Source organism: Siphateles boraxobius, unplaced genomic scaffold (assembly GCF_051911475.1).
Source record: "Siphateles boraxobius isolate OS27281-9 unplaced genomic scaffold, OSU_SipBor_1 16, whole genome shotgun sequence".
In the NCBI taxonomy this organism is placed as follows: Eukaryota; Metazoa; Chordata; class Actinopteri; order Cypriniformes; family Leuciscidae; genus Siphateles; species Siphateles boraxobius.
Window position 1 is genome coordinate 18,474,391 of NW_027508766.1, and position 18,367 is coordinate 18,492,757.

Genomic DNA, 18,367 nt, shown 5'->3' on the forward strand with positions numbered 1-18,367 from the left:
CTTGAAACGATCCCCTTGGCTACATCAAGTGAAGCTGTGAATTATTTGGCAAAAGATGGCAATTATTTTGGGGAAAAACTATGGAATATTACTGCAATTAAAAATATTTTTATTTATATAATGGTTTATTCCTGTGATTGCAAATCTGAATTTTCAGAAATCCTTCTGAAATGTCCTTCATAAATCATTCTAATATGCTGATTTGATTCTCAATATGCAGTTCCTTATTATTATCCATGTTGAAAACATTTGGGCTGCTTAATACTTTTCTGGAAAAAAATAATTTTTACATTTACATTTGTAATACATTTTCTTCAGGATTTTTTGGTGTTAGGTTAAAAAGAACAGCCTTTCTTTGTAATAGAAATCTTTTGTAACATTATAAATACATTTACTGTGATTTCTTTAAATCATAAATTGAATGTATACTTGTTGAATAAAAATATTAATCTCTTTAAAAAAAAAAAAACTTAATGACCACAAATGTTTGAACAGATGTGTATATATAATTTTGGGGAATACTCTTTTTTTATTTTTTATTTTTGTCTTTATTTTTCAGATGAGATCAAGAGGCTGGAAGAAAACAAGGCTGAGCTTGAGAAACAGATTAAGGCCATGAATAAACAGATGAAGGTGGAATTGTTTATCTGTTTTTCTTGTACATTCTTCTTTTTGTAATGAACTACAACATAATCAGGCATGTTTGACAGTGTATGTCAGTTTCTATAATTCAAGAAAAATATCTTCCATCTGAACAAAACTTTGAGGTGCAAATGCAAGCTGTATTGCAGTCTACCATGTCAGTGCCCATCGGTCACAGTGATTGAAAATGACATTTCCTTGACCAGCCCCATGAGCTCATGAGAAGGCCAAAACACTTCCGCTCCACATTCTCTAAAAAATTCATGTGTGTGTGCGCTTTCAGGATGAGACAGAGGAGTGGCGGCGTTTCCAGGCAGACCTCCAGACAGCAGTAGTGGTCGCCAATGACATAAAGGTGGAAGCTCAGCAGGAGCTGCGCTCACTGCACAGACGTCTGCAGGAGGAGCAGGAGCACAGCACAAGACTGGCTTCAGAGTTGGAACAGATCCAGGACACTAGGTACACAGTCACTCATCAGCTCATCACTGCCCTCCTGTCTGCCATCCATCTGGGCTCTCAACTCTTAACAAAACTCTCCTCTATTCAAATATCAATCTCAGACAGCCGCTGGCTGGGTTCACTGGTATAGTTTGCTACATCGTGAAGTCAAATAATCATACAATCTCACAATCAGATAAAAATGAGTCATTTGACATTTTAGCTAACTGAAATTCATGTCTGACATTTTAGAGACTAGTAAACTGTACCAATGAACACTCAAATCAGTAGTCATGCAAAATTACCCTCACTCTTATGCTTTTACACACCTTCTTGCATCTATTTACTCTATTTTTGTGTGTATAGTAGCTGCAAACCGAACCGTGATACAGCCCAAAAAAGATTTCACCAGCTGTGTCCGAAATCAAAGGCAGCTGCCTTGCTGCTCAGTTAGTCCATGTTTTATAACTCTTAAGTGGGAACATTTCAAACCAGCTTAAAAGACTAGAATATATATCAACACATCACAACAGATTTGAATGAACTTTAGACAGAAGCATTGTAGTCAGTAAATATTTATTTGATTATCACTAGAAATGGAATCAGTTAAAAAGTTGGATATTAATGAATCTTCAGTGTTTTTTTATATTATTTATATACTATTATACTATTTATTAACATTTTAAATTAATAGCTTTTATTTTATGTTTTCAGTTTTAATTTTATTTTATTTTACATTTTAGTAATTTTTTATGTGCTTTTGTCATTTTTAGTAATTTTTTTTTATATATATATATATATATATATTTCAGTTTATCTTTAATTTATTTTAGTTTCAGTTTTAGTAATTTTTGTACTTCAACTTAGTTGCCAAGGCAACATTTCTAATTTCTATGTTTATTTTATTTTTATTTAATATTTACATTTTATTTTATTTATAACTCCATTTCAGTTAACACATATTATTTTTTTTATAATTTTAGTTTAAGTGAACAGTAACACTGTAAATGTTATTTACTTTAACTCTTTTTCAACCAACTAACAAAGCACACACAAAAACATTAATTGTGGGATGTCATAGGCATTGAATAACTTTTTTGTAGGTTTCGTACACAGACTCGCTGACTCCCACTGCCTTATTTTTAACACAAATAGACCTGTCATATCTTTTAAATTATAAACACATACACTCAGATAAACTGAGCTTGAACTGATAATGAGCTGATTATCTATTTTGTGTGCATTTCATGTGCAAATTTACACAAGAAATACACAAACAAACTGTTAGGGAAATGAACAGAAACATCTTTACCTGTGTCAATAGTGTTTATTCTCTGGTGTTGGGCTGGCATTAATGCTTTGGTTTTCATTATTTTGTTAACTACTAGCTTTGTAGAACATTTTGCATCAGACTGCAGTGCAAGCAACAACCTTTTTTCCCTATTATCGTGTGACACTAGACCTGTGCACTTCATAATAGAAATCCAATAAGATTATGAGCCTGAGTGCAGGTATTGAATACCGGTTTAAGTATTTTGAGATGGGCTAATAAAATACGGCGTTTTATAAGTAGTGCGTTTGAGTTGCTAAATATTTAAAAACTCTTCCCCTCCATTCAAACGGACAGCCAGTGTGTGTGTCGATCTCCCCACTCCCTCCGATGCTCCCTGAGATTGCTCTCTAAAGGATTTCCCTCTGACCCAGGTGAGTGCACTGCTAGCACCAGCCCCAGCACTTATATTGAATGCTAGTATGCATATTTATGGATGGTCAGAGTGATTTAATCATTGAGGATGTTCAAGAGCTTGTGTCTTGCCTGTTTTCCTTGCCTTAGCCACCCGCCCACTGCTTTGAACAATACTACTATTTGATTGGCTGTGCTCATTTAATTCAGAAGGGGCTGAGTCTGCTTTGCTTGCTGGGTCTGCTTTCCTTTTCCTTAAATTCTTGCCCTCAAAATCTTTGTATGTGGCGACATCTGCTGTTTGCTAGGATTTTTGCACACAGATTCTCAAACAAATATCTCATGTTTCTGGAAGAAGTTTGAAGGTTTTCTTCCTTCAGTCATCAAACATGCTTATAAATCTGCTTATAAAAATGTCAGATGTTTTATTGATTTCCAGAGAAATGCATGAAGGTTGATGGTGACAAATGAGCATTTGCTTTCATGATGAAAACATTTATTTTATAAATGAAACTCAATTACTGGTGACGCTGCTCATCTCAAAAGTCAATTCCATCTCAAAAGTCAGGCTTTCATCCAAATAAACTCAATAAAGCAATTATTTTTAATATACCTTCATTTGGACACTATTGTTTTCTTTGTCTTTCTTTCAGAATCTCCTCTGGATCTGCATTTGAGACCTCCAAGACTGCAGTTGAGGGGCGATAGATAGTTAGTGTTAAAACCAATGACTGGTTCACAGAATTGTAATACAGAGTTATCTGTATGTCAGTATTATTCATGAAGATGAAGTGGAGACATATTCTGAACAGAATACAGGATGTTTTCACATCTGCTCAGAGGAGATATTTGTATTTGTTCTAAGGCAAACAGCACCTGCACTATTTGAAATGTGTTTGAATTGATCGTTTTACCTGTTTTAGGCTTTTGTTGTTGCACCTTTTAAGCAAGGCCTACTGAAATGTGGGGTATAGTTGGAAGACAAAGTGAACAAATTGTGTAAGGCTGTATCTGTAACATTAATTTATTGTATCCTTAACTGTCTTTTTGAAGTACAAACATAGCTTTGTATTGTGCTGCCTTAGCAATAAAGCCAACATTTACAGACCTTTACTACTCTACCAGCACTTTTTGATTTTGTCTTAATGATTTTTATTTCCACAGCAGCCAAAGAGCTGAGCTGTTTCTGCCTAAAATAATCATAACTTGAATTAGATATAGGTAAATGTATGTAATTAAACAGCATTTAATTGCCTCTATTCTGTTATTTCTTTTATATTTTCTACGTTTACACATTAGGCACATAAGCATAGCAGATTTGTGGGTAACACTTTAAGGTAAGATTACATGAATTATCATAAATTCATGCATGAATTCTGCATTAATTCATTCATGCATTAATATCTCATGAATCATCAGGAACTAACACAAGTTCAACATTTTTCATTCATGAATTCTGGATGAAAAACACCTTAATTAAAACATTAACTAAGATGAGCACATCATCATGAGTTATGATTTATTTTGCATGATCATGATGTTTTCTTTGTTCACAATTATGCCACCATTAATAGCGCATTGTTCATCAGTGTGTCAAAGGACTAGTCACCACTTTAGTTGAGGGGCCACACACATGATGAAGTCCTTGATAGATAATGCTTAGTTAATGATGACTACTATATTTGAATCTCAACAGAATTTGTGTGCTATGAGTTGCGATTGGTCTATCTTGGGGTCTGTCCAATACAGTAGTCATCATTAACTGAGCATTATCTACCAATGACTTCATGTGTGTGGCCCCTCAATTAAAGTGGTGACTAGGTCACTGACCTAGACAAAGAACAAAGAAAACATAATGATCATGTGTAATAAATCATAATTCATGATGATGTGCTCATTTTAGTTAATGTTTTAATTAAGGTGTTGTTCATCCATGAAATCATGAAGGAAAAACGTTGAACTCGTGTTAGTTCCTGATGATTCATGAGATATTAATGCATGAATTAATGCAGAATTCATGCATGAATTTATACATGAATTCATGTACCCTTACCGTAAAGTGTTACCTGCTTTTATTTGATTTACACAAGCACTAACCAATGAAGATTACTTGTATTGCATTACATTTGCTGTAAGATGGTTGTCTCGTCTTTTATGTGTCATCATGTCTCGTCTTTTATGTGTCATCACTAGAAGTAGTAATAAGAAATTGAGTTTTTGAGAAACGTGCTTTACATCACGTTCAAAGTAAACAACTTTGCTAAGCACTTCTGTTTTTGTTCCTCATGCATGAGGAACTTATCTGCTCCACTCACATTCCTATTTGCATTGATTAATGATGTTTGTCAATGAAATCTATGGATGTGAATCACAATGAAATTATAAATGCAAATAAGACTTGACTCTCAAGCATGAAGTATCAGGTCCTCAACTGCCACTTTGTCAATACTCAGGTTGTATGTCTCGCATGAGCATATTCATCTAGATGCAGAATTCACATGCTGGTATTAACAGTTTAGACCATGACTGTGCCGAAATAGGATTACATGTTCAGAATTAACACACCTCCTCTGCCTTTAAATGATGCAGTACATGTTGTGATTTAGTGAATGTGCAAATGTAACTTATGTACTGTTTTCATGTGACTTCAATGACTTGTGTTCTCATGAGAGACCCTACTGTTTATCTCTACACATGGGGTGTGGATACATGGAAATGTGGTCCATGTATTCTGTTATTTTTGAGGTCAATAAATCAAACCATTCCAGCATGTAATGCCTCTGTGTTTTTAAGGAATCCCTCCATTGGGGCTTCTCATTTTCCCATGTTTCTATGCATCCATTTACATTGAAGAAACATGATATCGGCAGTTTAGGAATTTATCCTAAAATACAGTGGCATCACCAGAGCTGTGTTTTATGAGTTCTTGCTGATATTTTGCATGCATAATTTCTGCATATTGAACCATTTTTGTACAAAATTAAATTTTCTAGTGCGTTCTAGAAACAACCTCGCTCTAACTGTGTTCTGTGAAGAATTAGCTATAATATACCAACACACAAGAGCACTGGGAAACTGTCTTTATACTTGCCTGACTCAAAGAGTGACTACTGAGTATCTTTATGATCTTTATGGTCCTGCGCAAAAATTATTTAATAACCCAGTATTGCGGTTCTTTAAAAAAAAAATTGTGAACATTGTTTAATTATGAAAATCAAGGTTATTATAGTTATGCTTTTTTAAATAAGGTTTTATTTTAATATCATTTTCAAATTTCCTATACATTTTAGTTTAGTTTTAGTTAGTTTCATTAATGGTTTTGTTAGTTTTAGTTTAGTTTTTATTTTGTGAACACATTTCTATTTAGTTTCAGTTTTAGTAATTATAGTTTAGCAGAGTTAAGAGAACACTTCCAGTTAAAGACATTTAATTTCAGCAAAGTTTGATGTTTGCAGTTTACAGTTATTTCCTGTGCAAACCTCTTAATAATAAAAAATAAAATAATTGTTTGAGATTGAACTAAGAACTAAACAATTGCAACTTAAAAGTAAAAATTATTAATTCATACTCATTCATATAAAAGATGAAACGTGGTGTATAAGAAAAAAATTAAAACATGCGTATGATTATTATAATTATTCTTTGGTTATTATTTCTATGATTAATCCTTTCAAACACTATTATTGTATTGATCCACTTATGCTTTTTGTCTATTGCATCGTTTAATTTATACTCATAGTTATACTCATATTCATGTGTTCTATTCAGACCAGACATTTAATTTAATTCTACTCTGACAAATGCTTCACATGAGATGGTTATCTTACTTGGAATTAAGGTACAGCTGTATTTGCATAAGGTCTATACATGATGGAAATACTTATTTGGACATTTCTGCTTCTTAGGGCTGGTTCATACAGAAAGTGGTTTTGCTTTGAAAAAGCGAGACGCGGGCATTGGAATGGGTAAAAAACGCAAAACACGATCAAAGTGGAATGAAATCTTATTAATTACAAAAACGATTATTTTATTTTTGCTAATTATTATTATTTTATTTCAGTAACTTTTTCGGTGGCTGTTGTTAGTTTCGTTTAGTTTTAGTTCTTCATTTGTGTTAAAATTTCTATTTTATTTCAGTTACGAAAATGTTTTTTTGACCAATAGTTTTAGTCTTAGATTCAGTTTCCGTTTACAAAAATAATCTTAATGAGAATCAGCCATCATTTTCCTTGATTGATTATACTTGTTGAATCTTAACCAAACCTTTCTAGAAACATGCCTGTGTCATATTGCTCCCCAAGAAAAAAGGGGAAAAAAAGACATTTTATTGTGCATAAAGAACATGAAGCCTATTTTTAGAACCTTCAAGATTGTTTATATCGTGGAATTTATTTCCTGAAAAATTAGATATGTTTACCCCCACTTCTTATTACCATAATGTAAAAAACATTTTATGGGGGGTGGGGGAGGACACATTTAATTATATTTACCACGTGTTTGTCCTGGTTTTATTTTGATTTAAATGTATCATTGTGTTAGATTATTTTATTGAAATAAAAATAATTGTGTTTGGGTGAGATGTGACCCCAACATGATTTCGTGACATTTGCCTAATTTATCTATATTGAATGGCATTTTGGTACGATTTAAAATATGAAGTAATTACTATTATACTGTTTAATATTATTTAAAGCAAGTATTATAACGTCATTGTAAAAAACTATATATAACAATATCTATATTTGTAATGTAAAGAAAAATATGTAAAATAGTTTATTCATCACATACACATGTAGTGTCTTACTTTCCAACATAAACAACCCTGCAGCCTGTCTCTATATCTGTATGTGTGTTCTGTGATTGATAGGTTATGGAGTGAAGATGTTTGTCCCTCTGACTCAGATGGCAGTCTTCACTGGTGCCGTATGACCATGTCCCAGAATGCACCTGTCGGTTTCCTAACCCACGGCAGTGGGAGTGGAAGCAGCACGTCCTCAGAATCAGGAGCCACGGTCAAATCCCTCATCAAGTCTTTTGACACAGCTGTGCCGAGTGAGGACATGACCTTTCTCCACGCTTTTCTTTTTCCCTCATTCTCACTCTTGTTCTCTCACTTTCTCACCTCTTCTCTCTTCCTTGTAACATTCAATTTAAGATCTGAGACATTAATTAGTATAATGTTCTAGATTGTAAAATGATTGCTGAGAAAATATTTATGCAGTGATTAAGTGTGCAGATCGTGGCGCTATCGTGGTGAAACAGATGCTTACAGAAGCTGTTCTTTAATCTGAGCTAATAATATAATGCTCTCCAAACATCTCCTGTCTGCCATCACAATCTATCTGTTACATGGCAGCAGGAAAGTCTGGCTCTCATTACAGCAGCCAGACCTCTCAAATCAATCCTGCCTGTCTTTATGTTGGACAGATACCTCTAACATATGGGTTGTGAGACAGCAGGACTTGTTCTCATTAATTAATGAATCTCAACAAAAAAAACGTCATGTTAGATGGGAGAGTTTGTTAAATGAAACAATAATACACAGCATCCCATTATTAATAAAGGGTCTTCGCAAACCATTTCTTTACCTTAAGCGAGATTTATTATGACAAATCAAATTTTACCTAAACTTTGGAAATAAAAGAGTTAATTGTACCATGATAACATCAAACTCCAAACTTCCTTTCCAGTCCCAAAGACCATCTATTGAAACAAAGCTGTCGAAACTGCTCCTTCAAAACTTACTGATGAAATTTCAGATGTCAGATGATTGTGAATATTAACAAATACCCTCCCACATTTACATTTCTGCCCAGTCTCGCTGTGGAAATATCCGAAATAGATACTGTTACTTCTAAAGAGCAAGAACACTAAGAGTAAAATGCAGAGAAGTCTATCCTAGCTAATGGGTTTTCTAGTTGTGTGTAGCACCTGCTGCTCTCCTTATCCTTCAGAAGATCTCAATATTAGAAACAGAAGTTTATTTTTAAAAATGTCACTAATCATTTCAGTCTGACCTCTACAGTTTGTGTGGAAAATTTTGGTGCAGATTATTTTGTGATCCCTTGCAGGCTGTTTTTAAAGGATGAGCCAGTAAAAAAGAACATTTAATGATTAAAAAAAGGATATTATGCCTTATCCTCTTAAATGTTGTCTATTTCGTCCTACCTAAAAAGTATATGACTTACTTTCTTCTGTGGAACACAAAAGAAGATATTTTTGGAATATCTAAAAATATTTGTGTGAGTGTGTGTGTGTGTGTGTGTGTGTGTGTGTGTGTGTGTGTGTGTGTGTGTGTGTGTGTGTGTGTGTGTGTGTGTGTGTGTGTGTGTGTGTGTGTGTGTGTGTGTGTGTGTGTGTGTGTGTGTGCGTGTGTGTGTGTGTGTGCGTGTGCGTGTGTGTGTGTGTGTCTAATTTGTGTTGTCTCTGTGGCTGGAAATAGGATTTTTGTATGGCCATTTAAATGTTAATTCTGATATATTTTGCTAGATGGACCCAGGAGCTCAGTACAGATACATAAATCTCCCAGAAGCCCCCTAAGTGGCATACCAGTCCGCACAGCCCCTGCTGCTGCTGTCTCACCAATTCAGGTACTACAAATCTCACAATACACCACACATTTATTCTAGAGCGCAGGTTATGCTATCACTGACATGTGCTTTATGTTTCTAGAGGCACTCTGGAATCAAGCAACTGTCAAAGACCCTTGATAGAAGAATCGCCTTTGGAGATTTCCCCCACAATGGTACTTCATAAAGACGTATTAAATTGTGCTGTGTCTTTCAAACAACACTTCCGTTTTCCTTAAACACCCATAGTGTAGAGAAACAATTAAATTTAATGGACGAGTTAAACTGTTTATGATCTGTGATATTGTCGCTTACCACAGAAATTGTGAATTTGTGAAAATTGTGAAATTGTTTTCAAAGCAATTGTCAATATCTGTGTCTGAAATTGATGTATAAAATGTCAGTTTCTATATGTTGAAATATAGAATAGGATATATTGAAACGGGTATTGCACTAAAATGCAATCAAAATACATTGTTTCAAAAGCCACATAACGTCTCAGGTTACGACTGTAACCATGGTTCCCTGAAAAGGGAATGAGATGCTGCATCGGAAGTTACAACGCTATGGGAAACACTATAAAAAGGCCTGTAACACTATAGATCGCACCACATTAGTGGGGACCTTAGGTACGTAACCTGGTCTAGGGTGTAATAAAGCTTTCATTGTGCCAGGTGCAAACTCCAAACATGAAGGGCAACCGACAGGACCTGACGATCTCCTACTCTCTTTAGAGATCTCCTACTCTCTTTAGAGATTTAATAGCCAGAAGAAAAACAGTTTTCAATGTTAGACATTTCTCTGTGACAGTTTCAATCACAGTTTGAGATGCAAACAGGTCCACTTCCACCTGGCCAAACTCCCTCCAAATCCTCTCCATCCACCTTGGGGTGGGGCCTCCATTCCCCGGGGCTCAGCCCCTGCCTCGACAGGATGTCTGCTAGCCGATTCAGGCACCCAGGGAAGTACATTGCCCTTAGTGAGACCAGTTTGCCCTGGGTCCACAGGAGGTTCTAGTGCGCCAATTTGCAAACGGGGTGCAACTGCAGACCCCCCTGATGATTTATGTAGATGACCACCAAAGTGTTGTCTGTCCGGACAAGCACATTATGGCCCCTGAGGTCTGGAAGGAAATGTTTAAGAGCCAGAAAAACAGCCATCCTCTCCAGGCAATTTATCTGCCACAAGAGATGATAACACACACCATCTATTTTAAATATTTTTATTGTCTTTACTGTCACTTTTGTTCAATTTGGCATAGAAGTGCTAAAAAACCTCACTGACCCCAAACATTTGAACTGTGTACGTATTATGTTGATGTGCTATTAATTCAGAAGCATTGGTAGCATGAGTAGTCGTAATTTAAATAAATGTTGTTTGATTAGAGCATTACTTATAATAATACAATCTTCGTGGATTTTAATATGTCCTTGAATAGGATATTCTCTAGAACTGTGGCAATAATAGGACACTATAAAAATTCTCCCATGACTGTGGTTCTGTCTCTCTCAGGGTTGTGTGATGAACTGAAGCCCTCGTCTCTTATGAGGAAAAGTCCATCCCTCGAGTCAGTAATTAAAACTCCAGCTCACTTCAACGCCCGCACCTCCTCATTTACTTACAACAGAGTCGACAGTAAACTCAAGTAAGCTTCACAAACACAAAACCGCAGATGCAGTGAACATTTTTTTCTAACCAGGGGCACTAAAACAACAAATTACCTTTCTCTACTAAAAAGATGTGAATGAAGTAGAGACAAAGGCTAATATAATGACTCCGACCAGAAAAGCCTAAACTTTATTTCAGATTTGTGACACACTAATTTTTACATTGTGACATTGTGATTCCTCAGCTGTTTCTCCCTATTTTGATTTTGATAACCTCTGCTTTCCTGTTTAGAAACAATGTCTTGTGTTGTGCAAGCCAGTCTCTTTAGTGATTCACACTTTGAACTGAATCATGCTTGGCACAGACTGATACTAAAGGGAAAAAAATGTTTTGATAGAGTATCTTGGTCATGATCTTTATTAGTTTTCAATTACACGATTGGGAAGTTGACACATAATGTGTTCATGGACCTTTTTTTTGCTGCTGAAAAGTCTGCTGAGTGGGAGTAAGAGTGAGAGCCCAAGATAAACATATAAATGACATGAAAAATACAGACTTGAACTTACATATATCGTTAAACAAATATCCAATAGAGGATTACATTTAACACAGCTAGACAGGAGACTATAGAAACATACTCTCTAAGTAGGTAATTATTTTGAATAAGTAATTAGTTTGCGACCACAAATCTTCCTTATAGTGTGAATGTGTATAGTATGAATGTAATCTGTACATACTACATTTGGCATGTTTTATCATATGACCTCCCAGCTTCACTGTCGTTCGCAAACCCTCACCCATGGCCTCGTGGGATAGTAAAGTGTCCATTGTATGCTGAATCTCGCTAGAAGTAGTACATTATCCAGGTACTTTTCGACTACTGTTTTATGAATACTGTGAATTCAGACATACTACTCAGCTCACATACTGTTTTTCACCTACCGGTACTATATAGTAGGGAAGAACGGATGCAGCCAATGACTATGAAGAATTTCAAAATATAAGACATGACATACAGTAAACATGACCTAAGACGTGAACCTAAAATCACAGAACTGCCTTTATCTACACCATTTATCTACCGTTGAAAAATCTTAAGTTGGTAAGATTTCTTTTCTCATGCTCACTGTTTAAAAACACTAATATTGTAAAATATTCTTACTTTCATTTAAAATAACTGTCCCACTTTATATTAAGAGGCTTTAAGTAATATGTACTTACATCGAAAAATAATGTACTTATTGCATTGATGTTGTATTGTAAAACACTTGTGCTGCTGTTGAGGTGTGATATGGGTGGGTTTAGGGACAGGTGATGTGTAAAGTTTGGGTTAAGGTGTAAGGGATGGGTCAACAAGTAAGAGATTGGTTTTGTGAAAGAGGCTTCAGGTCCTCAGACCGAAGCGGCTCGAATGAGGCACCCTTCATGGCTTCCAGGACCGTGAAGAGGTCCCAGATAGGCACAGAGGGGGATCGAGGAGGGTTTAACCTTCTGGCCCCTTTAAGGACGCGCACGACAGGGTCGTTTCTTCCTAGTGATTGGCCGGCCACAAGAGTGTGAGATGCTGTTATGGCCGCCACATACATAGAGCGTGGAGGGGGTACGACCTACGTTCAAGAGCTCTTGCAAGAAGGCGAGTACACTTGATACTCCGCACGAGTAGGGGTCCAGGCTCTGTGCTGCTTACCAGCCGGAGACTACTACCCACTTTTGAGCGTAGAGATGCCTAGTTGAAGGCGCTCTCACTTCAGAGATGTTTTTTTTACACCCTTTCAGTCTTGTTCAACTTTTTTTTCAGTCTCCTCAGAAGACTGAACTGACTGGGCGTCAGTGCTCAGATTATTGAGCTGATTATACTGATTATACATCACACACATTGAAAGTGTTTTAACCTTTCATCTCTCTGCTTTAGGGGATGGTAAGATTCACCGATTCGCATCGGTGCATCGGCATAAAAGCTAACGATGCAATGCATCGATTTAAATAATGTGCATCGGATACAAGTTGGCATTTGTATCGCGATGCATTGTTTTTAACATATCTGCATTGGTAAAAAATAATTTATTCATATATAATTATTAGTAGATGCGCTGTACTTTTACTATTTAAAAAGTGACCAATATGTTATTATGTAACTGTTAGATTGAGTTCTCCTTTCTGAACTGTTGCTCAAGGGTGTTCTCTCAACACCACTGCTGCAGCTACTACGTGAATATGACGTTTCACAACACTACGGAGACCGAGGCGTGTCCTGAGAGTCACCTACCTAGAACAGATCTACTTGGCAGAGTTCTATCTTCCACCAAATAATTATAAATCCAGTGTTTGGAAAACTGCAATTTTTTTTTTTTAGAAACTGCAATTTGTAAAATATGTCAGGCCGCTATAAAATATACTACTAATAATAATACTAGCTACTACTAATTTAACAACACACTTAAAGCGTCAACACAGCGTGTGTGCAGCAGAGCATATTGTTGTCCTACTGTTAGTTTCACTGCTTATATTGTTCTCATTTGTAAATTGCTTTGGATAAAAGTGTCTGCTAAATTAATAAATGTAAATGTTTTTCATGTGTATATATATATATATTTTTTTTACATTTCATACAGTATTTTTTTCATACATGAAAGACCTGTTTGTGAGAAGTTTTTTATTTGTTTATTATTGTTTATGTTAAAACAGCACCAGCTTTCTGCTCACGGAGTTAGCCTACCTGCTGAAACATTTATTCATTGTTTATCCCTGAGCATCCTTAAATGTTTTCACTGTTAAATGTGTGAGCTGATAAAAGTGTAACTGGAGACAGGACAGGACAAGAATGTCTGTTTTTATTTAATCTTTTGATTTTGTGAAAACCAAATCTTTTGTTTGAGAAAGAGCCATGCGTTAAAAGTCAGATGGCACTTAAGCTACTTTATGATTTGCTGTATGTCTGAACAAAAGAAATACAAGTTAACTACCATCGGCTTCAGTTATGGAGATGCACATCCCTAATCTGCTTGGTTTGGCCATTTAAACTGCAAACTTAAGAACAAGCTTAACATGATAGTGTTAATGGCTAGTAAAATAGTAGGAAAACCCCGAAAACACCTGACCCAAATATACACTGAAAGAATGAGGAAGAAAGCTAGGAAAATCACTGTAGATAGTACTCACCCTCTTTCTGGCCAGTTTGAGCTTCTGAAGTCTCGGAGGCGCTTCAGGCTAAAAGTACTTTAAAAAAAATGTTTTATCCCAAATGCCATTAGTATCCTTAACCAAAACAAGTGACAACAACAAATGAGTTATCTTAATGTATTTAAGTATATTTATTTTCATTTATGATAATTTACATTGTATCTTTTTATTATATATCCTTTACTATGTTTGAGATGTTGTCTGTATGTTTATCTGTCTTGAATGTTTGGTGAGCCAAAGAAAAATTTCCACCCCGGTGGGCAATAAAGATTTATTCTATTATATTATATTCTATTCTATTTCTGGGAGACACCTGGTTACCCGTTGAGGGGCCATACGTGAAGGGCCCACAAGTCAGGACGGGATGCCAGATTTTCCCGTACGCCTGCGTGAGGAGATCTCTCCTCAGTGGTACTTGCTCTCCCTGCACACTTGCTCTCCCTGATCCGTTCGATGCCTGTGGTAGCATCGTGACCAGAGGAAATGCATACAGCGGGCGGCTCGGCCAGTTGTGGGCTAGTTATACTTTTTGTGAAAAATGTTCGGCAACGAGCGTTGTCTTCTGAGGCGAAGAGGCTGTCCTCTGCCTAGCCAGGATACTCCATATCAGCTGTAACATCTGTTGGTGAAGAGACCATTCCCCTGGGGGAACTTTGTCTCTGGATAGCATATCCGCACCCTGGTTCAGAATGCCTGGCACGTGCGCCGTCCTCAGCGAGCGCAGGTTGTGCTGAGCCCATAGAATTAGACTCTTGGCCATGGTGTGCAGGTTGTTCCACCTGAGACCACCCTGGCGATTTATGTAGGACACCACTGCCATGTTGTCCGTCCGGACCAGGACGTGGTGGCCTTTAGGATATGGGAGGAAAGCTTTCAGTGATAGAGCAACTGCTCTCATCTCTAGACACTTTATATATAGGCGCCTCTCCAGACTTGACCATAGGCCGGAGATGGGCTTGCCTTCGTATAGGGCCCCCAAACCTAGGCTGGAGGTGTCTGCCGAGATCACTTTTCTCTTTGAAACACACCGATACTCACGCCGGACTGATACCAGTCGGCTCCTTTCCCGGGGGTCAGGGCTTTGATACAGCCTTGGCTCGCTCTGATTTGTAAGTGGCCAGATCGCCACGCGTAAGTCGGTACATGGGGTTTTAGCTGCTAGGCGTGACGTAAGCCTCATTTGTATAGAGTCTATCATTGTTCCCAGGAAAGAAATACTCTGGCTGGGAGACAATGTGCTTTTGGAAGCATTGATCCTGTGCAGAGGTGCATACTTTATAGTGGACTCAACCTGCATTTTGAATACCTCCAGCTTGAGCTAGAGAGGATTGTGTTCACTACCCTTTTTGTAGGAAGCCAGAAATGGTACTTTATCATGACTAAGCTGGCCATGCTTCGTCCAATCACACTTATGCTGGGCTTAGATGGGGGGCAGGTCAAAAGTTGAACCTGACCAATACCCGTCTTCGGACGCTGCCAAAGAGAGTGAGTCACGCGGGGCGAGGCCGGCGTGGGGGGGAGTGAATAACAACGGAGAAAACTCACTTAGCAGAGAATGAGTTACGGGGGGGTGGGGCCTGCGTGGGCTTGTCCGTTTGGTGAATAAGCACAGGAGAAAAAAGTCTCTCTATGTAGAATGTGCCGACGTGGGCTCACCTGTTTTCATTGATACTTTAACCCCGCCGTTGGGAAACGGGAGGGCGCGAGGGGCATAAGGAAGCTGGCCACGAGTGCAGTGAAGAGAGCATCATATCCTCACAGTGAGAACAGTCGTTGTGACTGTGAGTGAATGCAGTTTCAGCATGGCTATATCCCCGGCATTTAAACGTATTCATTGTGTCCGTCTGAGTCATGCAGACAGTTCTTACATGACACGCAAAATTGACTTTAAAATGTGCAGTACACATTTGGGTTCGTTACAATAAATTTCAACTGCTGTCAGAGCCGGGATTCGAACACGGGTATCTGGCACGGAAATCTTAGATTCCACCTCTGAGCCCTAGGGAGCAGATAAGAGAGCGGCATGTTCTCACCCGAGAACAGCCGTCGTGAGTGGCGCAGTTTCAGCGTGGCTGGATTCCAGGCATGAAAACTCACTCATAGTCTCTGTCTGGGTCATGCAGAGAGCTCGAGAGGGCTCTGCATGACACGTGAAACGGGGCGCTAGGGTGGGGTAGCTCTCTTGAACGTAGAGAGAGCTAGCCGTGGGTGTGAGGGGACGAGCGGCATACTCTCAAGCGAGAGCCACCGCCCGTGGAGAGTGAAGCTTCTGCATGGCAGGTCCCAGGCACGAAGCACACTCGCTGTGAAACATACGTACCATCTTACGTACAGTGAGTTGCAGTAGCGAACACACTGAGGCTTAGAAAGGATATATGCGCGCCAGATGGCACAGAGGAACAGCGGGCTGAAGGCGGCGTCGAGTTGAAACAGGAGCCGGCGTCCTCAGACTGATTTGCAGGTGCTTGTTCCGCTGAAACGCTTTTCGACGGCGGCGAAGAAGGCTTCTAATCCGGAGGTCAGCGAAGTGGAGACTTGCTGAAGAAGATTAAATCTGATAGTATGGCAGAAATGGGGGCTAATATAGCTATAAGCCATGCCCATTCTCGCGGGCTATTACACGCCAGGGCGCGAAGCGGCCTGATAGGTTCGCTCGCATGAGCCGCCTCGCCATAGGTTCGTGCAGTTGCCGCAGCACAGCCAATGACCGCTCTAGACACTCAGCTTAGTGTCCGCTGTGCAGCTGCACTGTGTTTTAAAAATTTGGCTTCAATATTCTCGAGAAAAGGAGTTTTTCCCATAAATAAAGCTACTTGCGCAATACGGGAGACCTCTCGAAAGGGAACTAATCTCATGCTTCCTAATTATATCTCCTAAGGGTAGCATGTACAGAGTGACCAGCAACGGTCCTAGTACTTGTGATTGATAAGCCTTGTGGTTGATAAGATCTCTTCAGTTACTGCTACAAACTGATAACGGTCAGATAAGTATGATTTAAACCATGCTAATGCAATTCCACTAATGCCAACATAATTTTCGAGTCTATTTAAAAGTGTTTAAAAATGTTGTGGTCAATGGTATCAAATGCAGCACTAAGATCGAGTAACACTAATAGAGAGATACAACCACGATGGGATGATAAGAGCAAATCATTTGTGACTCTAATGAGAGCTGTCTCATTACTATGGTCTAAATCCTGACTGGAAATCCTTGCAGATACCATTTCTTTCTAAAAAAGGAACATAGTTGTGAGGATACTGCCTTTTCTAGTATCTTTGATTGAAAAGGTAGATTTGAGATCGGCTTTTGTAATAGACTAATTCTGTAGGATCAAGTTGTGTTTTTTAACAAGTGGTTTAATCATAGCCAGCTTAAAAGTTTTTGGTACGTATCCTAATGACAAAGATGAATTAATGATCTTATGAAGAGGATCTATGAAGCATCTCTTTCAATAGCTTAGTCGGTATAGGGTCTAACATAGGCCTACATGTTGAGGCTGAATCGTATGGATGAATGAATCGTATTTTTCCTCAGGGAGACTACAATTCACTGCCTGATGTGATACTACAGTATCAGTGTCAGTATCAGATACTACAGTGGCTATGATTAAACCACTTGTTAAAAAAACACAACTTGATCCTACAGAATTAGTCTATTACAATAGCCACAAAAGCATAGTTATAATTTTGTCCCTAATATTATCAACCTTGTAAGTAAAGAAGTTCATAAAGGGTTGAAAAATAAGCAGAACTAGCAGGTTTTTAGGCCTTTCTGTACGCAATCGTGCTCTCTCTCCATGAAATGCGAAAAAACTCTAGTTTTGTTTTCTCCCAGTTGCACTCCATTTTTCTGGGGTCGGCTATCGCGCTGGCGCGATTGTCCCGCTTTTTTTCTTATCAGTGCAAAAGAGACTCAAATAACTCCGATGATTTGTGACATACAGGCAAGTGTTACACATCATTCAAAACTGTTAAATGTCTTCTTTTATTTGTGTACACAAATATTCCACACGCTCCATTTATCTGGCTGCTCTCTGAGTGTACCATGGCGTTGGAATATTTTCTTTAATCTACTTTAAGCGTAAAGGAACAACTGTCTTACGAAATGAGTAAGTCCTGACCAGTGTTAGGCTTGTTACTTTAAAAAAGTAATAAATTATAGTTACTAGTTACTTCTGACAAATAATAACTGAGTTAGTAACTGAATTACATGATTATAAAAGTAACTAATTACCAGGGAAAGTAAC

At 37.9% G+C, this 18,367-nt stretch overlaps 1 protein-coding gene across 9 annotated transcripts in view; it reads left to right on the forward strand.

Annotated features, from left to right (window-relative positions):
- The window catches only part of specc1 (sperm antigen with calponin homology and coiled-coil domains 1), a 369,724-nt gene that overhangs the window by 228,788 nt on the left and 122,569 nt on the right, over positions 1-18,367 (forward strand). For 6 of the 9 annotated variants that reach the window (XM_077231910.1, XM_077231913.1, XM_077231912.1 and 3 more), the window contains 6 exons: positions 560-633; positions 926-1,101; positions 7,632-7,816; positions 9,254-9,354; positions 9,437-9,509; positions 10,846-10,978. In XM_077231910.1, the coding sequence (XP_077088025.1) occupies positions 560-633; positions 926-1,101; positions 7,632-7,816; positions 9,254-9,354; positions 9,437-9,509; positions 10,846-10,978 (742 nt within the window). Of the gene's footprint in view, positions 1-559; positions 634-925; positions 1,102-3,417; positions 4,102-4,776; positions 5,535-7,631; positions 7,817-9,253; positions 9,355-9,436; positions 9,510-10,845; positions 10,979-18,367 lie in introns of those variants that run through there. The other 3 variants (XR_013204182.1, XR_013204183.1, XR_013204184.1) reach the window with 1 other exon arrangement.